Source organism: Tachyglossus aculeatus, chromosome 7, assembly GCF_015852505.1.
Source record: "Tachyglossus aculeatus isolate mTacAcu1 chromosome 7, mTacAcu1.pri, whole genome shotgun sequence".
NCBI lineage: Eukaryota > Metazoa > Chordata > Mammalia > Monotremata > Tachyglossidae > Tachyglossus > Tachyglossus aculeatus.
In genome coordinates, this window is record NC_052072.1 from 47,586,996 (window position 1) to 47,613,585 (window position 26,590).

At 41.6% G+C, this 26,590-nt stretch overlaps 1 protein-coding gene across 1 annotated transcript in view; it reads left to right on the forward strand.

The window, feature by feature from the left end:
• Positions 1-596: 596 nt before the first annotated feature.
• FAM207A (family with sequence similarity 207 member A) overlaps positions 597-26,590 on the forward strand; it is a 146,087-nt gene continuing 120,093 nt past the window's right edge. Inside the window, exons 1-2 of the mRNA XM_038749234.1 lie at positions 597-722; positions 9,042-9,150. Of these exons, the coding sequence (XP_038605162.1) occupies positions 606-722; positions 9,042-9,150 (226 nt within the window). The 5' untranslated portion in view covers positions 597-605. The remainder of the gene's footprint in view (positions 723-9,041; positions 9,151-26,590) is intronic.

Consider the following 26,590-nt stretch of genomic DNA (forward strand, 5'->3'; position numbering starts at 1 on the left):
ATTATCATCATCATTAAATAAATAAATAAATTATCATTATTATCCCGTGAGAAATGCTACTATTATTATTGTTATTATTGTTATTATTATTATTATTATTATTATTATTATTATTATTATTATTATTATTGTTGTTGTTATTGTTATTATTATTGTTATTATTAGTTTATCCCATTCCGCTGCCGGAACTTTAATGCGGCGGAGACAGAGAACAAAACCAAACATATTAACAGAATGAAATAAATAGAATAGACATGTACAAGTAAAATAAATAAATTATCATTATCATTATTATTACTATCACATGAGAAATGCTATTATTATCATTATCATCATTAAATAAATAAATGAATAATTACTATCATTATTATCGCGTGAGGCATGTTATTATTATTATTATTATTATTATTATTATTATTATTATTATTATTATTATTATTTATATTATCCCATTCCGCGGCCGGAACTTTAATGCGGCGGAACGAGAAGCTTGCGGGTTCCGGTTTCCGGTAGGGGGCCGGAAGTGCGCGGGCCCGGCGGCCTCTTAAGGAGGGCGGACCGGTCGCCTCTTCCGGTGGTCAGCGGGCAGCGGCTCGGGCCCGAAGATGGTGGGGAAAGTGAGGCGCCTGCGGACCAGGTGGCACCAGGCCGCCGTCAGGGCGCCGGAGCCCGCGCAGGCGCAGAAGGCGGCGGCGGCGGCGTGGAGCGGCCCGGACGGGGGGGTAAGGAGGGCGGCCCCCCCCGCGGAACGTACCATCCGCGGCCTCCAAGGCGGGGGGGGGACGGGACAATGGAACGGCCCACCGCGCCCGTCGCCGACGGGGCGGACGGCAGGGGGCAGCACCGACACCAGCGGGGGAAGCGCTTACTATGTGCTCAGCGCTGTGCTGTGCGCTCCTGGGGGGGGGGGGGCCCAAGTTGATAACAAGGATGGCATTGGGCTGTAATAATAATAATCATCATCATAAGGATGGTGTTTGTTAGTAATCATAATAATAAGGATGCTATTTGTTATTATATTAATGTTATATATTATACTTATCACATATAATAATTTTGATATATTATAATATATAATAGTGCGTTATATAATATATAATATTACTATATAATATTTGTTTGTTAGTAATGATAACAATAAGGATGGTATTTGTCATTATTATTATATTAATACTATATATTATAATATATAGTAATATTGATATATTATCATATATAATGATATTGATATATTATCATATATAATAGTGCATTATATCATATTACTATATAATATTGTTATTATTATTAAGAATAATGCTAGCATTAAGAGCTTACTATGTGCCAACCGCTGTGCTGAGCGCCGCAGGGGGGGCAAGGTGATAATAAGGATGGCATTGGGCCATAATCATCATCATCATCATCAGGATGGTGTTTGTTAGTAATGATAACAATAAGGATGGTATTGTTATTATTATTATTATATTCATATTATATATCATAATTATCTTCTATAATAATATTGATATATTACCATATATAATAGTACATTATATCATATTGCTATATAATATTGTTATTAAGAATAATACTAGTATTAAGAGCTTACTACGTGCCAACCGCTGTGCTGAGCGCTGCGGGGGGGGGGGCAGGGGGATAATGAGGATGGCATTGGGCCATAATCATCATCACCATAAGGATGGTGTTTGTTAATAATGATAACAATAAGGATGGTATTTGTCATTATTATTATATTAATACTGTATATTATAATTATAATATATAATAATATTGATATATTATCATATATAATGATATTGATATATTATCATATATAATAGTGCATTATATCATATTACTATATAATATTGTTATTATTATTAAGAATAATGCTAGCATTAAGAGCTTACTATGTGCCAACCACTGTGCTGAGCGCCGCGGGGGGGGCAAGGGGATAATAAGGATGGCATTGGGCCATAATCATCATCATCATCATAAGGATGGTGTTTGTTAGTAATGATAACAATAAGGGTGGTATTTGTTATTATTATATTAATATTATATATTATAATTATCATATGTAATAATATTGATATATTATCATATATAATAGTATATTATATCATATTACTGCATAATATTGTTATTATTATTAAGAATAATACTAGTATTAAGAGCTTACTATGTGCCAACCGCTGTGCTGAGCGCTGCGGGGGGCAAGGTGATAATAAGGCTGGCATTGGGCCGTAATCATCATCATCATCATAAGGATGGTGTTTGTTAGTAATGATAACAATAAGGATGGTATTTGTTATTATTATGTTGATATTATATATTATAATGATCATATATAATAATATTGATATATTATCATATATAATAGTGTATTATATCATATTACTATATAATATTGTTATTATTGTTAAGAATAATACTAGTATTAAGAGCTTACTATGTGCCAACCGCTGTGCTGAGCGCTGCGGGGGGGGGGGGGCCAAGGTGATAATAAGGATGGCATTGGGCCATAATCATCATCATCATCATAGGGATGGTGTTTGTTAGTAATGAAAACAATAAGGATGGTATTGTTATTATTATATTAATATTATAATTATCATATATAATAATATTGATATATTATCAGATATAATAGTACTTTATATCATATTGCTATATAATATTGTTATTATTATTAAGAATAATACTAATATTAAGAGCTTACTATGTGCCAACCGCTGTGCTGAGCGCTGTGGGGGGGGGGGCAAGGTGATAATAAGGATGGCATTGGGCCATAATCATCATCATCATAAGGATGGGGTTTGTTAATAATGATAATAATAAGGGTGGTATTTATTATTGTTATGTTAATATTATATATTATAGTTATCATATATGATATTAATATATTATCATATGTAATAGTACATTATATCATATTACTATATAATATCGTTATTATTATTAAGAATAATACTAGTTTTAAGAGCTTACTATGTGCCAACCGCTGTGCTGAGCGCTGTGGTGGGGGGGCAAGGTGATAATAAGGATGGCATTGGGCCATAATAATCAACATCATCATAAGGATGGTGTTTGTTAGTAATGATAACAATGAGGATGGTATTCGTTATTATAATTATATTAATATTATATAGTATAGTTATCACATATAATAATATTGATATATTATCATATATAATAGTGCATTATATCATATTGCTATATAATATTGTTATTATTGTTAAGAATAATACTAGTATTAAGAGCTTACTATGTGCCAACCGCTGTGCTGAGCGCTGTGGGTGTGGCAAGGTGATAATAAGGATGGCATTGGGCCCTAATAATCATCATCATCATCATAAGGATGGTGTTTGTTAGTAATGATAACAATAAGGGTGGTATTTGTTATTATTATATTAATATTATATATTATAATTATCATATGTAATAATATTGATATATTATCATATATAATAGTGTATTATATCATATTACTATATAATATTGTTATTATTGTTAAGAATAATACTAGTATTAAGAGCTTACTATGTGCCAACCGCTGTGCTGAGCGCTGCGTGGGGGGGGGGGCAAGGTGATAATAAGGATGGCATTGGGCCATCATCATCATCATAAGGATGGTGTTTGTTAGTAATGATAACAATAAGGATGGTATTCTTCTTATTATTATATTAATATTATAATTATCATATATAATAATATTGATATATTATCAGATATAATAGTATGTTATATCATATTGCTATATAATATTGTTATTATTACTAAGAATAATACTAGTATTAAGAGCTTACTATGTGCCAACCGCTGTGCTGAGCACTGCGGGGGGGGGGGGGGGGGCAAGGTGGTAATAAGGATGGCATTGGGCCATAATCATCATCATTATAAGGATGGTGTTTGTTAGTAATGATAACCATAAGGATGGTATTGCTATTATTATTATATTGATATTATATATTATAATTATTATATATAATAATATTGATATATTATCATATATAATAGTATATTATTTCATATTACTATATAATATCGTTATTATTATTAAGAATAATACTAGTATTACTAGCTTACTATGTGCCAACCGCTGTGCTGAGCTCTGCGGTGGGGGGGGCAAGGTGATAATAAGGATGGCATTGGGCCATAATCATCATCATCATCATAAGGATGGTGTTTGTTAGTAATGATAACAATAAGGATGGTATTTGTTGTTATTATTATATTAATGTTATATATTATAATTATCATATATAATACTATTGATATAATAGTATATTATATCATATTACTATACAATATTGTTATTATTATTAAGAATAATACTAGTATGAAGAGCTTACTATGTGCCAACCGCTGTGCTGAGCGCTGCAGGGGGGCAAGGTGATAATAAGGCTGGCATTGGGCCATAATCATCATCATCATCATAAGGATGGTGTTTGTTAGTAATGATAACAATAAGGATGGTATTGTTATTATTATTGTTATGTTAATATTATATATCATAATTATCATCTATAATAATATTGATATATTATCACATATAATAAATAGTATGTTATATCATATTACTATATAATATTGTTATTATTGTTAAGAATAATACTAGTATTAAGAGCTTACTATGTGCCAACTGCTGTGCTGAGCGCTGCGGGGGGGCAAGGTGATAATAAGGATGGCATTGGGCCATAATCATCATCATCATCATAAGGATGGTGTTTGTTAATAATGATAATGATAAGGATGGTATTTGTTATTATCATTTTATTAATATTATATATTATAATTATTGTATATGATAATAATAGTACCAAGCGCTTACTATGTGCCAAGTGCTATGCTAAGCGCTGGTCCATAATAATAATAATGATAAAGATGGTGTTTGTTAATAATGATAATAATGATGGCATTTGTCATTATTATATTAATATTACCTATTATAATTATATATGATAATATTAATATATTATCATGTATAATAGTGTATTATATCATATTACTGTATAATATTATTATTATTACGAATAATACTAGTATTAAGTGCTTACTATGTGCCAAGTGCTGTGCTAAGCGCTGGTCCATAATAATAATAATGGTAAGGATGATGTTTGTTAATAATGATAATAATGATGGCTTTTGTTATTATTATATAAACATTATTCTAATTATTATATATGATAATATTAATATATTATCATATATAACAGTGTATTATATAATATTGCTATATATCATTATTATTATTATTATTAAGAATAATACTAGTATTAAGCGCTTACTATGTGCCAACCGCTGTGCTGAGCGCTGGGGGGGGGGTGCAGGGTAATAATAAGGATAGCATTGGTCCATAATAATAATACTAATAAAGATGGTGTGTGTGTTAATAAGGATGGTATTTATTATTATTATATTAATATTATATATTGTAATTATTATATATAATAATACTAGTATTAAGCGCTTACTATGTGTCAAGCGCTGTGCTAAGCGTTGGGGGATGCAAGGAAAACATAAGGATGCTATTGGTCCATAGTAATAACAATAAGGGTGGTGTTTGTTAATAATGATGATAATAAGGATGGTTTTTGTTATTATATTAATATCATTTATTATAATTATTATATATAATAATAATAGTATTAAGCGCCTACTACGTGCCAATCGCTGTGCTGAGTGCTGGGGGGTTGCAAGGTGATAATAAGGACGGCATTGGTCCCTAATAATAATCATAATAAGGATGGTGTTTGTTAATAATCATAATAATAAGGATGGTATTTGTTATTATTATAATTATATTAATTTCATCTATTATAATTATTATATATAGTTATAACAATAGTATTAAGCGCTTTCTATGTGCCAAGCGCTGTGCTAAGCATTGGGGGATGCAAGGAAAACATAAGGATGGTATTGGTCCATAATAATAATGATAAGGATGGTGTTTGTTAATAATGATGATAATAAGGATGGTTATCATTATTGTTATATTAATATATATTATAATCATACCATATAATAATATTAATATGTATTATTACACACAATAGTATATTATATAATATTACTATATAATAATAATATTATTAATAATGATAATACTAGTATTAAGCACTTACCATGTGCCAAGCGCTGTGAGCCCACTGTTGGGTAGGGACCGTCTCTATATGTTGCCAGCTTGGACTTCCCAAGCGCTTAGTACAGTGCTCTGCACACAGGAAGCGCTCAATAAATACGATGGAATGAATGAATGAATGACTTGGGGTTCTGCTTTTGTTTGTAGTGCTGAAGCTAAAATCCCAGAATCATCCAAGTGAACTTTTGGTGGGGGGGGGGAACGGGAATCTCCGATCCTTTTTCGTGGTTCCGCTCTCGAAAGACTTGGGTTCTTGAAGACCACTGAATTCACGATCAATTTATTGACCCAAGGGGATTCCCGCTGTACTGGATTAAATAAAAAAAAAATCCAGCATACACTGTATCCCTGTCTGCATTCACCAGATTATTTGCAGAAACAAATGAATGAATGAATGAATTAAATTAAATTGAATTAAATTAAATTAATGAATGAATTAATGAATGAATTAACAAATTAACGATTGATGAAATTAGGAGCATCATTCATTCATTCAATCGTATTTAATGAGCACTTACTGTGTGCAGAGCACTGGACTAAGCGCTTGGGAAGTCCAAGTTGGCAACATATAGAGCCCAACAGCGGGCTCGCAGTCTCGATTATGCTGCTTCCCTGCGTTTCAGTCAATCAGTGGTATTTGTTGAGCGCTTACTGTGTGCAGAGCACTGTTCTAAGCACTTGGGAGAGGCCAGTGCAGCTGAGTTGATGGACACAATCTCTGCCCACAAGGAGCTTACAGTCTAGAGGAGGAGTTTACCGTCTCCCTCCCCTCTCCTCCAAAGTATCTCCAGAACTATTTAATGGAGAGTCATATGTTGCCAACTTGGACTTCCCAAGCGCTTAGTACAGTGCTCTGCGCACAGTAAGCGCTCAATAAATACGATTGATTGATTGATTGCAAGCTTGAATTCTGTAGGCAGATAGCAGCGATGTTATGCCTGGTGAGTTTAGTAATCCCTTGCCCTCCTGGTTCTCCATTATGTGCAGGTGACAAGTCTGGAGATTTAAAAAAAAATGCACAAATTGTAGGTCTTAAAATTAGATAAAGGGAAATTAAGGGATTTCTTCTCCCTGTTGCGTATGGGACATGAAGGAAATACGTTTGTATGTATATATTACTCTATTTTACCTGTACATATTTATTCTGTTTTATTTTGTTAATGTATTTTGTTTTGTTGTCTGGCCCCTGCTGTTGGGTAGGGACTGTCTCTATATGTTGCCAACTTGGACTTCCCAAGCGCTTAGTACAGTGCTCTGCACACAATAAGCGCTCAATAAATACGATTGATTGATTGCAAGCTTGAATTCTGTAGGCAGATAGCAGCGATGTTATGCCTGGTGAGTTTAGTAATCCCTTGCCCTCCTGGTTCTCCATTATGTGCAGGTGACAAGTCTGGAGATTTAAAAAAAAAATGCACAAATTGTAGGTCTTAAAATTAGATAAAAGGAAATTAAGGGATTTCTTCTCCCTGTTGCGTATGGGACATGAAGGAAATATATCTGTACGTGTTTATTACTCTATTTTACCTGTATGTATTTATTCTGTTTTATTTTGTTAATGTATTTTGTTGTCTGGCCCCCGCTGTTGGGTAGGGATCGTCTCTATATGTTGCCAACTTGGACTTCCCAGGTGCTTAGTACAGTGCTCTGCACACAGTAAGCGCTCAATAAATACGAATGATTGATTGATTGCAAGCTTGAATTCGGTAGGCAGATAGCAGCGATATTATGCCTGGTGAGTTTAGTAATCCCTTGCCCTCCTAGTTCTCCATTATGTGCAGGTGACAAGTCTGGAGATTTTTAAAAAATGTACAAATTGTAGATCTTAAAATTAGATAAAGGGAAATTAAGGGATTTCTTCTCCCTGTTGCGTATGGGACATGACGGAAATATGTCTGTACGTATTTATTCCTCTATTTTACCTGTACATATTTATTCTGTTTTATTTTGTTAATGTATTTTGTTGTCTGGCCCCCGCTGTTGGGTAGGGACCGTCTCTATATGTTGCCAACTTGGACTTCCCAAGTGCTTAGTACAGTGCCCTGCACACAGTAAGCGCTCAATAAATACGATTGAATGAGTGAATGAATGAGCCCCCTCAGTAAGCGCTCAATAAATACGATTGAATGAATTTATTCTATTTATTTTATGTTGTTAATATGTTTTGTTTTGTTGCCTGGCTCCTCCTTCTAGACCGTGAGCCCGCTGTTGGGTAGGGACTGTCTCTATATATTGCCAACTTGTACTTCCCAAGCGCTTAGTACAGTGCTCTGCACACAGTAAGCGCTCAATAAATACGATTGAATGAATGAATGAAATCATTTAGGGCCACCATCCCGGTTCCAGTCCTCATCACCTCGTGTCTGGATTACTTCAGCTCCCTTGGTATTGGCTTCCCACTTCCAGCCTCTCCCCTCTTCAGATAACCCTCAATAGAGTTGATCAGATCATCAATCAATCAGTGGTATTTATTGAGTGCTTCCTGTGTGCAGAACGCTGTACTAAGCGCTTGGGAGAGGACAATATAACAGTTAGTAGACAAGTTCCCTGCCCACAATGAGCTTACAATGAACCGTAATGAAGGACCATCTTTATGAAACACTGAATGCATTAGACCCTTCCTCAAAAACTTACCCCTTTCTTTCCGCGTTCATCAAAACTTTAACGAATGGATTTAATCTCTCCCCCAGCTACCTCCCATGTTCCTATCTTGATTGATTGATTGATTGATTGCCTTTCCATCATGCCTGGAGGCAGGGATTCCGTGGTAATTCCTCACGTAGGAATCGGGGGTGATAATGTCATGAGTCGCCTTGGCTCATTTCAGTCTCCCCTATTCCCATCCCTTATTTTGTTTAGAAATTGCCTGTACCATTCCATCTTTAATTTTAATTTTCTTTTTTTTTGACTCATTAAGGATTGGGGCTTCTTGACCTCCAATATCTTCGCCGGAACGAAGATCGACCCCAAAGCGTTGGTTCAGAAATTGGATTCGGACACGAGAAGCGTCATCTCCGTCAAAAAAGGTAAGAGGCCAGAGGCCGAAAGGTAAGAGGTGTCCTTACTGATAATTATTAGAAGGAACGGTCTTGCGGCGAGAGCTGTTTGCCCATGTGGCTCGCCTCAGTGGTTTGCCTACCCTCCTGCAGGTTCCGAGTTGCTGATTCTCTTTTGTGAAGGCTGACTTATAAAAATAGGTGTGGGTATAGCCATCGTATTGATTGAGCGCTTACTATGTGCAGAGCACTGTACTAAGCGCTTGAAAGTGAAGAGATGGGGCACTGAGGCATCTGGTGCTGGTGTGGGATGAGGCGAGGGACAGGCCAGCTGAAAACTGGGTGAATGGCCACTCCAGTCCAGTCCCTCTTCTGAGATTCGGTCGGGAGGCTCTGGTCCCTGCCCAGGATCTGAGCACATTTTAGGAGATAGTCGGGGGTGGGGGGCGATGGGACGGACTGCCCAAGGCCCTGTACTTTGTCTCACCACCCTCACTAATAATAATAATAATAATAATAATGGCGTTTATTAAATGCTTACTATGTGCAAAGCACTGTTCTAAGCGCTGGGTAGGTTACAAGGTGATCAGGTTGTCCCATGTGGGGCTCGCAGTCTTCATCTCCATTTTACAGATGAGGTAACTGAGGCACAGAGAAGTGAAGTGACTTGCCCAAAGTCACCCAGCTGACAATTGGCAGAGCCGGGATTTGAACCCATGACCTCTGACTCCAAAGCCCCCGCTCTTTCCACTGAGCCACGCTGCTTCTCTACCTCATGGATAACGACGTGCATTAACGAAGACTTCGGGGCTGAGGATCCTAACCCTCTCAACCCCCGACCCCAGGAGCAATCAATCAATCGTATTTATGGAGCGCTTACTGTGTGCAGAGCACTGTACTAGGCGCTTGGGAAGTACAAGTTGGCAACATATAGAGGCGGTCCCTACCCAACAGTGGGCTCACAGTCTAAAAGTCTAAAAAAATGGTATAGTAAGTTTAGTGTCACTCACTAGCACTGAGGTAAATACAAGATAATCAGGTTGGACACGGTCCCTGCCCAACACCTGTTTTCCCTCCTCTTAGACTGAGGATGACGATGGTAGTATTAAGCACTTACTATGTGCCAAGCACCGTTCTAAGCAGTGGGGTAGATACAAGGTCATCAGGTTGTCCCACGTGGGGCTCACAGTCTTAACCCCCATTTTGCAGATGAGGTAACTGAGGCCCAGAGAAGTTAAGTGACTTACCGAAAGTCACACCGACTGTTAGCCTTGTGTGAGACAGAGACAGTGTCTGATCTTATTGCTTCAGGTCTTTCCAGGTACTTAGCACGGTCCTCGGCACGTAGTGTTTAGCATAGACTTCAAATTATTATTATTATTATTATAAAAACAAAAAAACTAACATCCCATTAGTAAAGAAAGAAATCTGCTATGCCTCAAACTTAATTCCAAATGCCCTTCTCTTTGGTGGAATGGGGTCACCGCGTGAATTTATGCTTGGGTGTTCACCATTAGTAGTGAGGCAGGTTTAACAGTTAATCGTTAGCCTGTGGTGTGACGGGCCTCAGGGGAGCCCACTTAATAATAATGATAATAATGATGGTATTTGTTAAGCGCTTACTATGTGCAAAGCACTGTTCTAAGTGTTGGGGGGATACAAGGCGATCAGGTTGTCCCACGTGGGGCTCCCAGTCTTAATCCTCATTTTACAGGTGAGGGAACTGAGGCACAGAGAAGTGAAGTGACTTGCCCAAAGTCACACAGCTGACAATTGGCGGAGCCGGGATTTGAACCCCTGACCTCTGACTCCAAAGCCCCGTGCACTGAGCCACGCTGCTTCACTTAGACATAGGAGTCCTGGTCTAGAGTTCCCCATAACAACCTTCTGGTGGCTGTGGGGACCATAGCAGCGTGGCTCAGTGGAAAGAGCATGGGCTGGGAGTCCGAGGTCATGGGTTCTAATCCTGGCTCCGCCACGTGTCTGCTCTGTGACCTTGGGCGAATCACTTAACTTCTCTGAGCCTCAGTTACCTCATCTGTCAAATGGGGATTAAGACTGTGAGCCCCAAGTGGGACAACCTGATCACCTTGTCTCCCCCCCAGCTCTTAGAACAGTGCTTCACACATAGTAAGCACTTAACAAATGCCGTCATTATTATTATTATTATTATATCTGGGTAAAGTGGTTATGGGCATAGCATGAGACGAAATGGGCTTAAGGTAGTACCTGCATTTCCAAGAAAAAGATGAAAACCTGAGGGGATCAACGGACAAATGAGAGAATGTTGCTTTTTCTTTTTCTTTTTTTAATGGTATTTGTTAAAGTGTGCCAGGCACACTGCTAAGCACTGGGGTATATACAAAATAATCAGGTTGGACATAGTCCACAGATGAGGTAACTGAGGCCCAGAAATCTTAGTGACTTGTCACATGGCAGACCGGTGGCATAGGCTTGTACTTCCCAACTGCTTAGTACAGTGCTCTGCACACAGTAAACGCTCAATAAATATGATTTTTTGATTGATTGGCGAGATTAAAACCCACATCCTCTGATTCCCAGGCCTGTGCTCTTTCCACTAGGCCTCTGCTCTGTTGGAAAGCAGCTTAGTCTTGTGGATAGAGCACAGCCCTGGGAATCAGAAGGACCTGGATTCTAATGCCGGCTCCGCCACCTTCCTTCTGTCATCTCAAGCGGCGCCTTGAGATTACTCTAATCCAGGGATGACTTTCAAGGGCTCCGTCTTTCCTAAAATGAAGGCTCCTGGTGGCTTGGAATGGAAGGATAAAATCTGGAGGTCGGATATGGAGAAGGAATGGAAACACGGAGAATGGTTATCCTGTGAAATCCCGTTGGGGAGGAGCTGGGCGGTTGGAATTTCCCCTGAATTCGGCTGGTCCGAACTCCAGGGCAAGCTTTCTTATCTCTGAGGAAATGCAGAGGTGGTTGGGATTCTCCAGAAGTGCCGCAGCGCAACTCTGCCTGCTAATGTCTAGTTATGCTCGATGAAATTACATGCCACGTCCCTCCGTCTTGGGGTGTGTGCTCTCTGCCTCGGCCACTCTTTCCTGCCCTGTTTTTTCTGTTAAATAAAACATTGCAAATGTTCGTTTTGGGTGGCAACTATCATCTTCCTCATAGTACTATATCCTGAAAGGGTGAACCCGGTGAATATTGAAGCATCACTTATCCTGTCGCTAGCCGGATGGAATAGGGTGTTTTGATACAGAGCTTTCACGCACGTCCTGGTCATTCAGCGAAGGGACCTTTGAGGCGAACAGGCATCAGTGTCCTTGAAGTGTCTCTCTCGGTAGCGGCGGCAAAAACTCCACGATTGCTCCGGTATGAGAGGGCGAGGTTGGAGGTTGTTTGAAGACACCGTGCTGAAAGCTCTGTGCAGAATCTCCGAGATTTCACATCTCTAGGGCCCCGGTGCTGCCTTGCGACCCAGAGAGGAAAAGATAGCGGGGTGGGGCGGGGAGGTGAGCAGGAGGAGAGAGGGAAAGAATTTCCACCTGTCTATTTAATTAGATTAAACAATGTACTATGGGCCGGCTGATAGCCTGAGGTCCCAGATTTCCATTGCAGACAGCAGCTGTCCCCTCGCTGCTAGGCTAGATTTATAAATAGAATTGGCTACTGGTCTCCTGCTCTACTGCTGAGGCAGGCACGGATACGTCTCCTGAGACAAATCACCCATCCGGTTCCTTCCCGGGGTCACCCTTCCTGCGGATTTTCTCTACACGATCCTGGATCTGTAAGGTCAGTGAGAGGAAGTTTTATGTATCCGACCTGATTATCTTGTATCCACTCCAGCACTTTGTACGGTATTTTGTTTTACTTTGTTTAAATGGTATTTGTTAAGCACTTACTATGTGCCAGACCTCACTAAGGGCTGGGATAGATACAGGCTAATTAAGGGCCATGGCCCACATGGGGCTCACAGTCTTAATCTCCGTTTTACAGATGAGGTAACTGAGGCACAGTGAAGTGCTTTGCCCAAGGTCACACAGAGATATGTGGCAAACCGGGATTGGAACCCAGGATCTTCTTCCAGGCCCATGCTGTATCCATTAGGCCACGCTGCTTCTCTACTAAGCACATAATAAAGTGCTTAACAGATACCACAATTATTTATTATTTATTGATGTTTTAACCGATCGCTTTGAAAATGTCCCATGGGCTTTTGAGAACCAACACGGCAGGTTTTCTCTCTCTTCTGGCCCTGGGGCCCTGCTGGTGTGGACACTGCCTGATGAGAAGATTGGCAAGTGACTTTTCCTACAGACTCAAGCTGGTCTGTGTCTGAAATGGGCCTTTTTTATAGTATTTGGTAGGTGCTTACAGTATACCAGTAATCTCTGTACTAAAAGCTGGAGTGGATACTGCCTAATCCATTTGGACACAGTCCATGTCGCACGTGGGGCTTCTAGTCTTCACCCCCATTTTTCAGATGAGGGAACTAAGACACAGAGAAGTGAAGTGACTTGCCCAAGGTCACACAGCAGATAAATGGCCTTCAGGAAGGGTAGAAATGCTGAAGGTACTGGGCTGCTTTGAGCCCTGCTAAACTTTAGGGCTGACCGTCAGTGATATTTCAATTCACTGGGTTCATCCTTTCATAATATAGTAATATGAGGAAGATGAGTTGCCCCCCAAAACAAACATTTGCATTGTTTTATTTAACAGAAAAAACAGATTTGGGCATTTTGAATAGTTTCCTTTAGTAAACGTGAGCAATTATTTTAGGAGAACAAGCCCCTAATTGTGTGTTAACTCCAGAATCTTGCTTCCTGTCTGGGTGACTCCATTGGCAACAATCCTGTATTCATTCAGCTTCCACTGAACTTGCCCGTGACAGTGTCCGGCGTCCTCCAAGCCCGAACCCCTGACGGTATTTCTCGATTCCTCGACTCCTCCGTTAGCCCCATGTTCAGGCCGTGGTCAGATCTTATCAGTTTTTCTTCCGCAACACATCCAGGGTTTGCCTCTTCCTCTCCATCTAAACTGCCACCTGTCATATCTCAACTGGATTACGGGAGCCACCTTCAGTCACTCTTTCACTTCAGGGAGTGATCATTTTTCTAAAATGTCATGCTGCACCAGTCTCCCCACTTGTTAAGCTTCCAGTGATTGTCCATTCCTCTTGGCATCAAGCAGGAACTCTTGACCTCTTGACCACTGACTTTACAGCTCTCCATCTGTGCTTTCTCTCTCTCCCCTATTGAATCATTCTCTAATCCCACTGCACCTAACTCAACTCCTCATTCCTCGCTAGCTAAACTGAGCCCTTCGTTATCTCCTGCTTCTGCCAACCTTTTACGTTTGGCTCCTCCTACTTGGAACTAACCCCCCTTCCCCCTTTTTTTTAAAAAAAACTATAATTTTTCAGTACTTTGTGCCAGGAACTGTACTAAGTACTGGGGTAGCTACAAGCTAATCAGGTTGGACGCAATCCCTGTCCCACACTGGGCTCACAGTCTTAATCCCCATGTGCAGATGAGGTAACTGAACACAGCAAAGTTAAGTGACTTGCTCAAGGTCACCCAGCACACAAGTGGCGGAACTGGGATTAGAACCCAGGCCTGCGCTCTAGCCACCAGGCCACGGAGCTTCTCTGTTGGACAGCCCACTGCTCTTCCCATCTTCAAAGCCCTGGAGACATTGGCATCTCCTCCAGGAGGCCTTCCCCGCGTATTTTCTAATTCCCACCGCTTTCCCCCCGCAACTGCCGTACTTCCCAAGTGCTTAGTACAGTGCTGTGCACACAGTAAGCGCTCAATAAATGCGATTGAATGAATGAATGAATGAATGAACTGCCACTTTAGCCCCCTCCTTCCTCTCCCCCTTCCCCCCCCTCCATCCCCCCGCCTTACCTCCTTCCCTTCCCCACAGCACCTGTATATATGTTCGTACATATTTATTACTCTATTTATTTATTTTACTTGTACATATCTATTCTATTTATTTTATTTTGTTAATATGTTTTGTTTTGTTCTCTGTCTCCCCCTTCTAGACTGCGAGCCCGCTGTTGGGTAGGGACCGTCTCTATATGTTGCCAACTTGTACTTCCCAAGCGCTTAGTACAGTGCTGTGCACACAGTAAGCGCTCAATAAATATGATTGATTTAGCTCTTCTGCTCTACTGAATCACTAAGGTACAAGCCACCCCCATAATATTTAGGTGTGTGTGTCTTACTCCCCTCCTACTAATTCATTTGTCTACCTGTCTCTCTGTTTAGATAGCAGATTTCTTGAGGACAGGAGAACCCAGGTCCTTCTCCCTCTCAGGCTTGTACTCTTTCCACTAGGCCTTGCTGCTGTTACCGCATCAATGATAATCGTGCTATCCAGGGACTGTCTACCAGAAAGATGGTGCTTTGAAATGTTGGCATCAGTTTTGTGCCGGTTTGTACCAGAAAGGAATAGGAAGTGAAGTGTTTCTCAGCAGCACAAGGACTAAGGTGTCTGTGTGGAAAAACGGGAAGGACTCAAGGACACATCTGTGCCAGAACCTTCAATTACCCGCAAGCTCAGTTTAGCTAAAAGAAGAAAGAGTTACTACCGTGAGATAAAGGGTTGTTATTAAGGACTGTGAGGAAAGACAATTGTTGAAGAAAACTTTGGACCAAAAACGTAGGCTGACAGTCTGTGGAATTTGATTTTTGAAATGGTTTTCCAACAGCCTCAGTGCGTGCGTGTGTGTGCGAGATGTGCATTTAGCTTTAATTCTATTTGTTCTGATGACTTGACACCTGTCCACATGTTTTGTTTTGTTGTCTGTCTCCCCCTTCTAGACTGTGAGCCCGTTGTTGGGTAGGGACCGTCTCTACATGTTGCCAACTTGGACTTCCCAAGCGCTTAGTACAGTGCTCTGCACACAGTAAGTGCTCAATAAATATGATTGAACGAATGAATATTTGTTATAGAAAACAGGTGTAGGGCAAGAGAAGGGGAAAAGGGTGATTGAGCCAGATTATCTCAAGGCCCAATCTCCTCCTTGGTGGTAATTTAGCCCTCTTTGGAAGGTGCTTTAATCAATCAGTGGTATTTATTGAGTGTTTGATATATGCAGAGTACTGTACTGAGCGCTAAAGTGCAGAATAGCAGAGTTGAGAGATAAGTTCCCTGCCCACAATGAACTTACAGTCCAGACTCAGTCCAATCGTATTTATTAAGTGCTTACGACTGGCACATTCTCTGCCCCAAACTAGGGTACAGTCTAGAGGGGGAGACAGACATTAATATAAATAAATAATAATAATAATAATGATGGCATTATTCTAGGCACTGGGGAGGTTACAAGGTGATGAGGTTGTCCCATGGGGGCTCACAGTCTTAATCCCCATTTGACAGATGAGGGAACTGAGGCCCAGAGAAGTGAAGTGACTTGCCCAAAGTCACACAGCTGACAATTGGCGGAGCCACGATTTGAACCCATGACTTCTGAGTCCCAAGCCGTTACTCTTTCCAGTGAGCCATGCTGCTTCTCATAAAAATAAATAAGTTACAGATATGTACATGAGTGCTGTGGGGCTGGGAGGAGAGCTGAATAAAGGGAGCAAGTCAGGATGATGCAGAAGGGAGTTGAAGAAGAGGATTTTCACACTTGCAGGGCACTCCACTCTGTGAAGAATGGTTTTGCCTCCTTTGAGCAAAATGTGCCCCGGCTAATAGGAGAATCAAACTTAAGGTACCCTTCCATATAGTTTCTCCCTAGCTAACTACACTGGGATGGAGGTGGCAGAAACGAGCCAAGTTCTTCCCTAACACATGATGTTTTGGAGAGAACATGGTTAGAGAATGTTCTTTTGAACAACTCAAGTCTACGTGGTTAGAATGGGAGGTTTCAAGAAGAGGGCGGGCATGGTATCAGTCAAGATACACTCGCCATAATGTGAATTTTCCTTAATTTGGGGATCTTCAAGAACTAATCTTCTTGTTCTAGGAGAATTGAGAATATTGATGGCTGAGAAGCAGCTTGGCTTAATGGAAATAGTATGGACCTGGAAATCAGAGGACTGTTGACTGTGTGACCTAGGGCAAGTCACTTAACTTCTCTATGCCTCAGTTCCCTCATCTGTAAAACAGGGATTAAGACTGTGAGTCCTATGTCAGACGGGGACTGTGTCCAATCTGATTTTCTTGTATCTGCCCCAGCATTTAGAACAGTGCTTGGCACATAGTAAGAGCTTAACAAATAGCATTAAAAACAAAAATGACGTCTCCAAAGGGAAGCCTCTTCTGGCAACAAAACTTCAGTAGTAGTAAGAGAAGCAGCGTGGCTCAGTGGAAAGAGCCCGGGCTTTGAAGTCAGAGGTCATGGGTTCAAATCCCAACTCCGCCAATTGTCAGCTGTGGGACCTTGGGCAAGTCACTTCACTTCTCTGGTCCTTAGTTATCTCATCTGTAAAATGGGGATGAAGACTGTGAGCCCTCCGGGGGGCATCCTGTTCACCTTGTAACCTCCCCAGCGCTTAGAACAGTGCTTTGCACGTAGTAAGCGCTTAATAAATGCCATTATTATTATTATTGTTATTATTATAGTCTATTGAATATGCCTTTCACAACTGAAGACATGGCTCTTTAAACTCTTAGAAAACCCGCCTAAATGCGAAAGCAAAGATTTGGCCCTAGCTCAGTTCCATAAGAAAGCAGCATGTCCCAGAGGAAAGCACACAAGGCTGGGAGTTAAAATACTTGGGTCCTGGTCCCACCTCTGCCGCTTGCCCATTGTGTGACCTTGGGCGGATTACTTGACTTCTCTGTGCCTCAGTTTCCCCACCTGTAAATTAGGGTTAAATACCTGTTCTCCCTCTCTTGGGCTGTAGTCCTCAGGTGGGGCAGGAACTGTATCTGATCTGATTGGAGTGCACCGATCTCAGCACTTAGCGCAGTGCACCTCATGTAGGTGCTTAACAGTGTTATTGGCTGAAAATTAAGTGTTCTTGACTGTTATCAGGAAAGTAACTCTAACAATTCTTGTTAATGGGAAGTAATGCTTCACACAAAGATTAACAGTTCTAGTTAATGGGAAGTAATGCTTCACACAAAGATTGTTTTTTTTTCTCTTTTATGGTATTTGTTAAGCACTTACTATGTGCCAGGCACTATACCAAACCCTGGGGAAGATGCAAGCTAATCAGGTTGGACACAATCCCTCTCTCACGTCAATTCCTGGTAAGGGAAGTGACAGGGTATAAGGATATGTGTGTAAGCGCTGTGGGGCTGAGAGCGGAGTGAATGAATAGCAAGTGCTTAAAGGTAAAGAGCCGAGTGCGTGGGCAATACAGAAGAGAGAGGGAGTAGGGGAAATGTTCATTATTGTCATCATCAGTAACTTCTACTGAGCTCCTTCTTGGGGCAGACAAGAAATAATAATAATAATGGCTGTCTCCCCCTTTTAGACTGTAAGCCCACTGTTGGGTAGGGACTGTCTCTATATGTTGCCAATTTGTACTTCCCAAGCGCTTAGTACAGTGCTCTGCACATAGTAAGCGCTCAATAAATACGATTGATGATGATGATGATGGTATTAAGCGCTTACTATATACCAAGCACTATTCTTAGCACTGGAGTAGATAGTCCGTCAGGTTGTCCCACGTGGGGCTCACAGTCTTAATCCCCATTTTACAGAGGAGGGAACTGAGAGAAGTGAATTGGCTTGCCCAGGGTCACACAGCAAAGTGGCGGAGCCAGGATTAGAACCCAAACCTGTGCTCTTTCCACTAAGCCACACTCTCAACAACTTACTGGGGTACTTCTCAGAACCCCTGCCAAAAGCAGTAACATTTCCCCCCAAGCTCCTGGGCTCAGCATCCCAGCGTAGTTACTCAGAGAATAAGCCAAGAGATCAGGGAGTGTGAAGCAATACCATTTATTAGCAAAAGAGGTACGTACTGGAGTACCATCGTCCCTCACTGGAATTCCCAGCCGGTGTTTCCCCTTGAGCCAGTAAGGTTTGTAGGTTCCCCTCAAGAAGTTGAGAGACCACCACTATACCCCCAAACCCCTCTCATCTCCAATGTCCCACTCCCCTCCCAGGTTCTGTTCCACCCATCCGACCACTGCTGATGGTCTGGGACGGTCCCGAGCTGTCCACACGTCAATGTCGCGGAATAGGCTGTGAGAATTTAAAAACCGTTTCCGATTTTATGGCTTCCTCCATTTATCGGCATTTTTGCGCTGCAGCAGATGCCCCTCTTTTGGAAAAAAAAAATTGTAATCTCATCAAAGCTTCCAAGAGAAGCATCATGTTTTTCACCACCAACGCATCCCGGCTCGCTCCGTGTCCCCCTGGCTCTTCTTGATTTAATTTTAACTGTGATTAAAATGCAAAAAGCACATAGCTGTTAGCTCCGTTTGCGCTTTGAGAGGCGACGTGCCGGGAATCTCCCCCCAGCAGCCTCCGCGGTTGCTGTAAGCCATTTCCTTTCTCAGCCCTGTTCTCTGCCTTTGAATTCCCCTGCTCTCCCAGTCGGTGCAGACGTCAGGCCGATTTCAGGCTCCTCGCTCGATCTGCTTCTCTCGGTGGGGAATGGTTTCAGCTTGGTTGACGCTCTGGTGAGGAGAGTTCCCCGCTGTCTCCCAGATGATGCCATGAGAAGAGCACTGCGGTGTACCAGCCGTGGTTGCATTATTGAGGGGGTATGATCTCTGGGAGCCCTTATCTGGATATAACCCTATTTCCCAGAAGGAGAAAGTGCCTCCAGTTTCAGAGGAATAACCTGCCATCCCACAGAACAAGGGAGTGGTGTTGCTGGAAGACTCATGAGGGTCAAGTCTCTGGGTGGTTTTACCCGGTGGGGTGATCCTGCCGAGAATTTTGGGAATGACTGTAATGTGAACCCCCTGGGTGCTTGAAAAGTCAAGTTAAGGAATCTGAGGAGAATTGAGTGAGAGTTGTTAATTAGTAGTAATGCCCTCCGTGGGACAACCTGATCACCTTGTAACCTCCCCAGCGCTTAGAACAGTGCTTTGCACATAGTAAGCGCTTAATAAATGCCATTATTATTATTACACCAAAAAAAAACCCAAACAGCCCATTGAGTCCCTCCTTACAGATGCTGCCACCGTGAAACAGCTCCTGTCTCCCTTCCAGCATCACAGAAAATCACAAAGGCCAAAGGGGAGGAGTGAGAGGAAGAGTTGGAGATAGGGGTGAGGGATTGGGGATTTTATAAGGATGGGACAAGGTGGTCTGGGTTCCCTCCCCCTCTCATTTTACCCTGCAGAAGACACTGGCCTTCTTCCCCAGGTAGGTGATGTGTATCCCTTTTCCAACCCCCCATGGATTACTTACCCCTAGATTGTAGGCTTCTGGAGGGCAGGGATTATGTCCATTTACTCTATTGTATTTTCCCAATCCATTAGTACAGTGCTCTGCACACGAATGAATAGCGTTGATTGATTTGATCATGGCAGGGGTGGGCAAGTCGTGTGAACCGAAGAACCACGAACCGCAAATATAATCCTGCCAAGAGGCGTGGATCAGCAAAAAATATTCCTCCAACTCGGGTGGCGGTGAGCGTGAAGCAGCAGGACAGGAACTAGGGCGAGATTGGTCTCCTCACCCTTTCTCAATCAATCAATCAATCAATCAATCAATTATATTTCTCGCCCCTGAGGCAGGCCCATGGAGGGGAGGGAGAAAGGTTCACAGACTCCGAGAGGGTTAGAGCGGTCACACCTCTAGGTCCGAGGCAGCGGAAAAATCATAATGCAATCTGAGTAGATAGCTTAATACAGTGCTTTTCACACAATATATGCTTAATAAATAAGTACCTCCCCCCTCTAGACTGTAAACCCATTGTGGTACAACCTGATCACCTTGTATCCCCCAAGCACTTAGAACAATGCTTTGCACATAGTAAGCGCTTAACAAATACCATCATCATTATTATTATTATTATTGTAGCTTAATACAGTGCTTTGCACACAATATATGCTTAATAAATAAATACATCCCCCCCAGACTGTAAACCCATTGTGGGACAACCTGATCACCTTGTATCCCCCAAGCGCTTAGGACAGTGCTTTGCACATAGTAAGCACTTAAATACAATTATTATTATTATTATTATTATTATTATTATTATAGCTCAATACAGTGCTTTGCACACAATATATATACTTAATAAATAAATACATCCCCCCTCTAGACTGTAAACCCATTGTGGGACAACCTGATCACCTTGTATCCCCCAAGCGCTTAGAACAGTGCTTTGCACATAGTAAGCACTTAAATGCAATTATTATTATTATTATTATTATTATAGCTCAGTACAGTGCTTTGCACACAATATATATACTTAATAAATAAATACATCCCCCTCTAGACTGTAAACCCATTGTGGGACAACCTGATCACCTTGTATCCCCCAAGCGCTTAGAACAGTGCTTTGCACATAGTAAGCACTTAACAAATACCATCATTATTATTATAGCTTAATACAGTGCTTTGCACACAATATATGCTTAATAAATAAATACATCCCTGCTCTAGACTATTAACCCATTGTGGGACAACCTGATCACCTTGTATCCCCCAGGCGCTTAGAACAGTGCTTTGCACATAGTAAGCGATTAACAAATACCATCATTATTATTATAGCTTAATACAGTGCTTTGCACACAATATATGCTTAATAAATAAATACATCCCCCCTCTAGACTATAAACCCATTGTGGGACAACCTGATCACCTTGTATCCCCCAAGCGCTTAGAACAGTGCTTTGCACATAGTAAGCGCTTAACAAATACCATATTATTATTATTATCCCTTTATTGCTGTATTGTACTTCCCAAGCGCTTAGTACAATGCTCTGCACACAATAAGTGCTCAGTAAATACAACTGAATGAATGATGCGAGGTGCTTAGCAAGTGGGCGGGGAATGTATCTGTTTTTTGTTATATCGTACTCTCCCAAGCTCTGAGTACAGTGCCCTGCATACGGTAAGCGCTCAATGAATACGATTGATCGAATGAATGAAGAAGAGTCACTGTTTGGCCACCCATGGGTTCTGGTCTTCAGTTCTAACTTGGCAGAACCTGTTATTCTCATTAGCAAGACTTTTGGTTAGCCTTAACGGATTCTAAGTGAGCTAGTTAATTCACATCTTATGATGTGTTCCCTGTTTTAATAGGAGCACTTAATGATACATTTGTAATCCTGTAATTACAGTAAGGATTCAGTTGTGGCCGTGTATAATTAGGCAAAATATGGTACCCTTCAGAAATAGGAATACTTTCTGGGCTTCTAAAGGCCCCTTGTGTCGTGAGGTACTTCCTAATGAGCGCTTGCAAGTTTTATCTCCGAGCAGGAACGTATTCTTTGAGGATCCCCAGATGGGAGTGTTTATGGGAAGTACGTGATCTGCGTAGTAAATAGAGATCTGTGGGCGGCCACGGGAGATGTTGGGATTCGGATCGCAGAATTTTTCTCCTGGGACTGGCATTATATTGGTTAGTACAAGTGCAGTGTTATTGATGACCGTGGAAAATCTATTTTTTATCAGAGAAGACAATTTGCCAACAGGAAGTGTCCAGGCTGGAAGAGATTGCTTAGCTTTGAAGGAGATAATAATAATCGTAATGATGGCATTTACTAGGTGCTTACTATGTGCAAAGCACTGTTCTAAGCGCTGGGGAGGTCCTGGGACTGGCATTATTGGTTAGTACAAGTGCAGTGTAATTGATGACCGTGGAAAATCCGTTTTTTATCAGAGAAGACAATTTGCCAACAGGAAGTGTCCAGGCTGGAAGAGATTGCTTAGCTTTGAAGGAGATAATAATAATCATAATGATGGCATTTATTAGGTGCTTACTATGTGCAAAGCACTGTTCTGAGCGCTGGGGAGGTCCTGGGACTGGCATTATTGGTTAGTACAAGTGCAGTGTTATTGATGACCGTGGAGAATTTATTTTTTATCAGAGAAGACAATTTGCCAACAGGAAGTGTCCAGGCTGGAAGAGATTGCTTAGCTTTGAAGGAGATAATAATAATCATAATGATGGCATTTATTAGGTGCTTACTATGTGCAAAGCACTGTTCTAAGTGCTGGGGAGGTCTTGGGACTGGCATTATTGGTTAGTACAAGTGCAGTGTTATTGATGACCGTGGAAAATCTGTTTTTTATCAGGGAAGACAATTTGCCAACAGGAAGTGTCCAGGCTGGAAGAGATTGCTTAGCTTTGAAGGAGATAATAATAATCACAATGATGGCATTTGGGGGGCTCACAGTCTTAATCCACATTTTCAGATGAGGTAACTGAGGCACAGAGAAGTCAAGTGACTTGCTCAAAGTGACACAGCTGACAAGTGGCGGAGCCAGGATTAGAACCCATGACCTCTGACTCCCAAGCCCGGGGTCTTTCCAGTGAGCCACATTGCCTCTCACTGAGCCGCTCAATATGATAATTATGAACAACAGTACGATAATAATAACAATAATAATGGTATTTAAGGGCTTACTGTGTGCCAGACACTGTACTAAGCACTGGGGAGGATACAAGCAAATCAGGTTGGACACAGTCCCCGTCCCACATGGGGCTCACAGTCTCAATCCCCATTTTACACATGAGGTAACTGAGGCCCTGAGAAGTTAAGTGACTTGCCCAAGGTCACACAGCAGACAAGTGAGCCCACTATTGAGTAGGGACCATCTCTATATGTTGCCAACTTGTACTTCCCAAGCGCTTAGTACAGTGCCCTGCACACAGTAAGCGCTCAATAAATACGATTGAATGAATGAATACAGTCTAGCCTTAAACCCCCCTTTATAGATGAGGTAACTGAAGCCCAGTGAAGTCCAGCACTTAGAACAGTGCTTTGCACATAGTAAGCGCTTAACAACTGCCATCATCATCATCATCAGTGAAGTTAGGTGACTTGCCCAAGATCACAGAGCAGGCAAGTGACGGAACTGGGATTAGAACCCAGGTCCTGTGACCCCCCCAGGCCCGTGGTGTTTCCTCTAGGACACGCTGATTTTAGACATCGAGAAGGCCTCGTGATGCTGATGTCTGAGCCCTTCCTTGGTTGGAGCAGGGGCTGATAATAATAATAATAATAATAATAATAATGTCATTTATTAAGTGCTTACTATGTGCAAAGCACTGTTCTAAGCGCTGGGGAGGTTACAAGGTGATTAGGTTGTCCCACGGGGGGCTCACAAGAGGTGGTGTGTCTCTTTCATGCTGCCGTTACTCGGTAATGGGGAAACTATCTGGGTGAGTGTGATGTGTGCTTTTGTCCATTTCAGTATCTCCTTGTCTGCCTCTTTCTGCAACTATCTCCTTGCCTCCTCCTCTCCACTCATTCATTCATTGGATCACATTTATAGAGCACTTACTGTGTGCACAGCACCGTACTAAGCGCTTGGGAGAATACACTGTAACAATAAACAGACACAATCCCTGCCCACAAAGAGCGTACAATCTAGAGGGCCACTTTTGGACTACTGTCTTCACCCCTGTGGAAGCCCCACTCAGTAACGCTGGGTCTGCCAGAAAATGATAGAGTTTCTCTTCACCCACCTCATCTCCCCAGTTCTATTTTAAACCCCAATTTAATCGCTTTACAAAGAATGTAATTTGGAATTTTTGAAAGAACCGCGACCCAAATAAAAATGCATAATCACATAATAATAATAATGGCATTTATTAAGCGCTTACTATGTGCAAAGCACTGTTCTAATCACATGCACCCAGTCCCCAAAAAGAGTTGGACAGCTCTGGTGGAGGGCCTGAAAGCACACAGTTTTGTGTTCTTCAGTGAGGTTCAATTATAAGTTTAACCACGGGTGACAATTTAAGGTACATATGGCAAATGCCTCAGTGATGTCCTGGCTGGGTTGAGATTTTTGACAGGGGCAGGGAAGGTGAAGTTAGACCTAACATGAACTCTGCCATAGTTCAATCAATCAATCAATCAATCGTATTTATTGAGCGCTTACTATGTGCAGAGCACTGTACTAAGCGCTTGGGAAGTACAAATTGGCAACACATAGAGACAGTCCCTACCCAGCAGTGGGTTCACAGTCTAAAAGGGGGAGACAGAGAACAGAACCAAACATACCAACAAAATAAAATAAATAGGATAGAAATGTACAAGTAAGATAAATAAATAGAGTAATAAATATGTACAACCATATATACATATATACAGGTGCTGTGGGGAAGGGAAGGAGGTAAGATGGGGGGATGGAGAGGGGGACGAGGGGGAGAGGAAGGAAGGGGCTCAGTCTGGGAAGGCCTCCTGGAGGAGGTGAGCTCTCAGCAGGGCCTTGAAGGGAGGAAGAGAGCTAGCTTGGAGTTGGAGGAGAGATGTGTCTGTAGAATTTCTAAATGGTTCAGCAGAGATACTAACAGAAGCTAGCAAAACTTGCCAGTTTGACTTGACAGTGGCCGGGGGTATTTTAAGCGCTTAGTACAGTGCTCTATGTTTGTACATATTTATTACTCTATTTATTTTACTTGTACATATCTATTCTATTTATTTTATTTTGTTAGTATGTTTGGTTTTGTTCTCTGTCTCCCCCTTTTAGACTGTGAGCCCACTATTGGCTGGGACGTCTCTATATGTTGCCAACTTGTACTTCCCAAGCGCTTAGTACAGTGCTCTGCACACAGTAAGCGCTCAATAAATACGATTGATGATGATGATGATGATGCTCTGCACACAGTAAGCGCTCAATAAATACGATTGATGATGATGATGATGATGCTCTGCACACAGTAAGCGCTCAATAAATACGATTGAATGAATGAATTTTAAGAAAGGTGACATCATTTCAATTCCGACTTCATTGATAGATATTATCTTTCTGAATGAAGACCTGTTTTTGTGTTTTGTCCTGACCAAATAGATTCATTCATTCAATCACATTTATTGAGTGCTTACTGGGTGCAGAGCACTGTACTAAGCGCTTGGGAAGTACAAGTTGGCAACATCTAGAGACGGTCCCTACCCAACAGCGGGCTCACAGTCTAGAAGGGGGACAATCAATCAATCAATCAATTGTATTTATTGAGCGCTTACTGTGTGCAGAGCACTGTACTAAGCGCTTGGGAACTACAAGTTGGCAACATATAGAGACAGTCCCTACCCAACAGTGGGCTCAAGATGATCAGGTTGTCCCACGGGGGGCTCACAGTCATTTTACAGATGAGGTAACTGAGGCACAGAGAAGTGACTTGCCCAAAGTTACGCAGCTGACAGTTGGCAGAGCCGGGATTTGAACCCATGATCTCTGACTCCCCGCGCTCTTTCCACTGAGCCGTGCTGCTCCAGGCATGTTATCCCAGATTTGGTTCATGATGCTTAGTTACCCCCGTGTGCTGATGAGAATGTCAACTAGCTAGTATTAATAGATTGGTAGCTTTTGTGTGTGGGCCTTGGAAGAATAGGAATTAGTAGGCAGCGAATATGCCTGTTCACAGTCTCTTAGCACTCTACTAAGCACTTG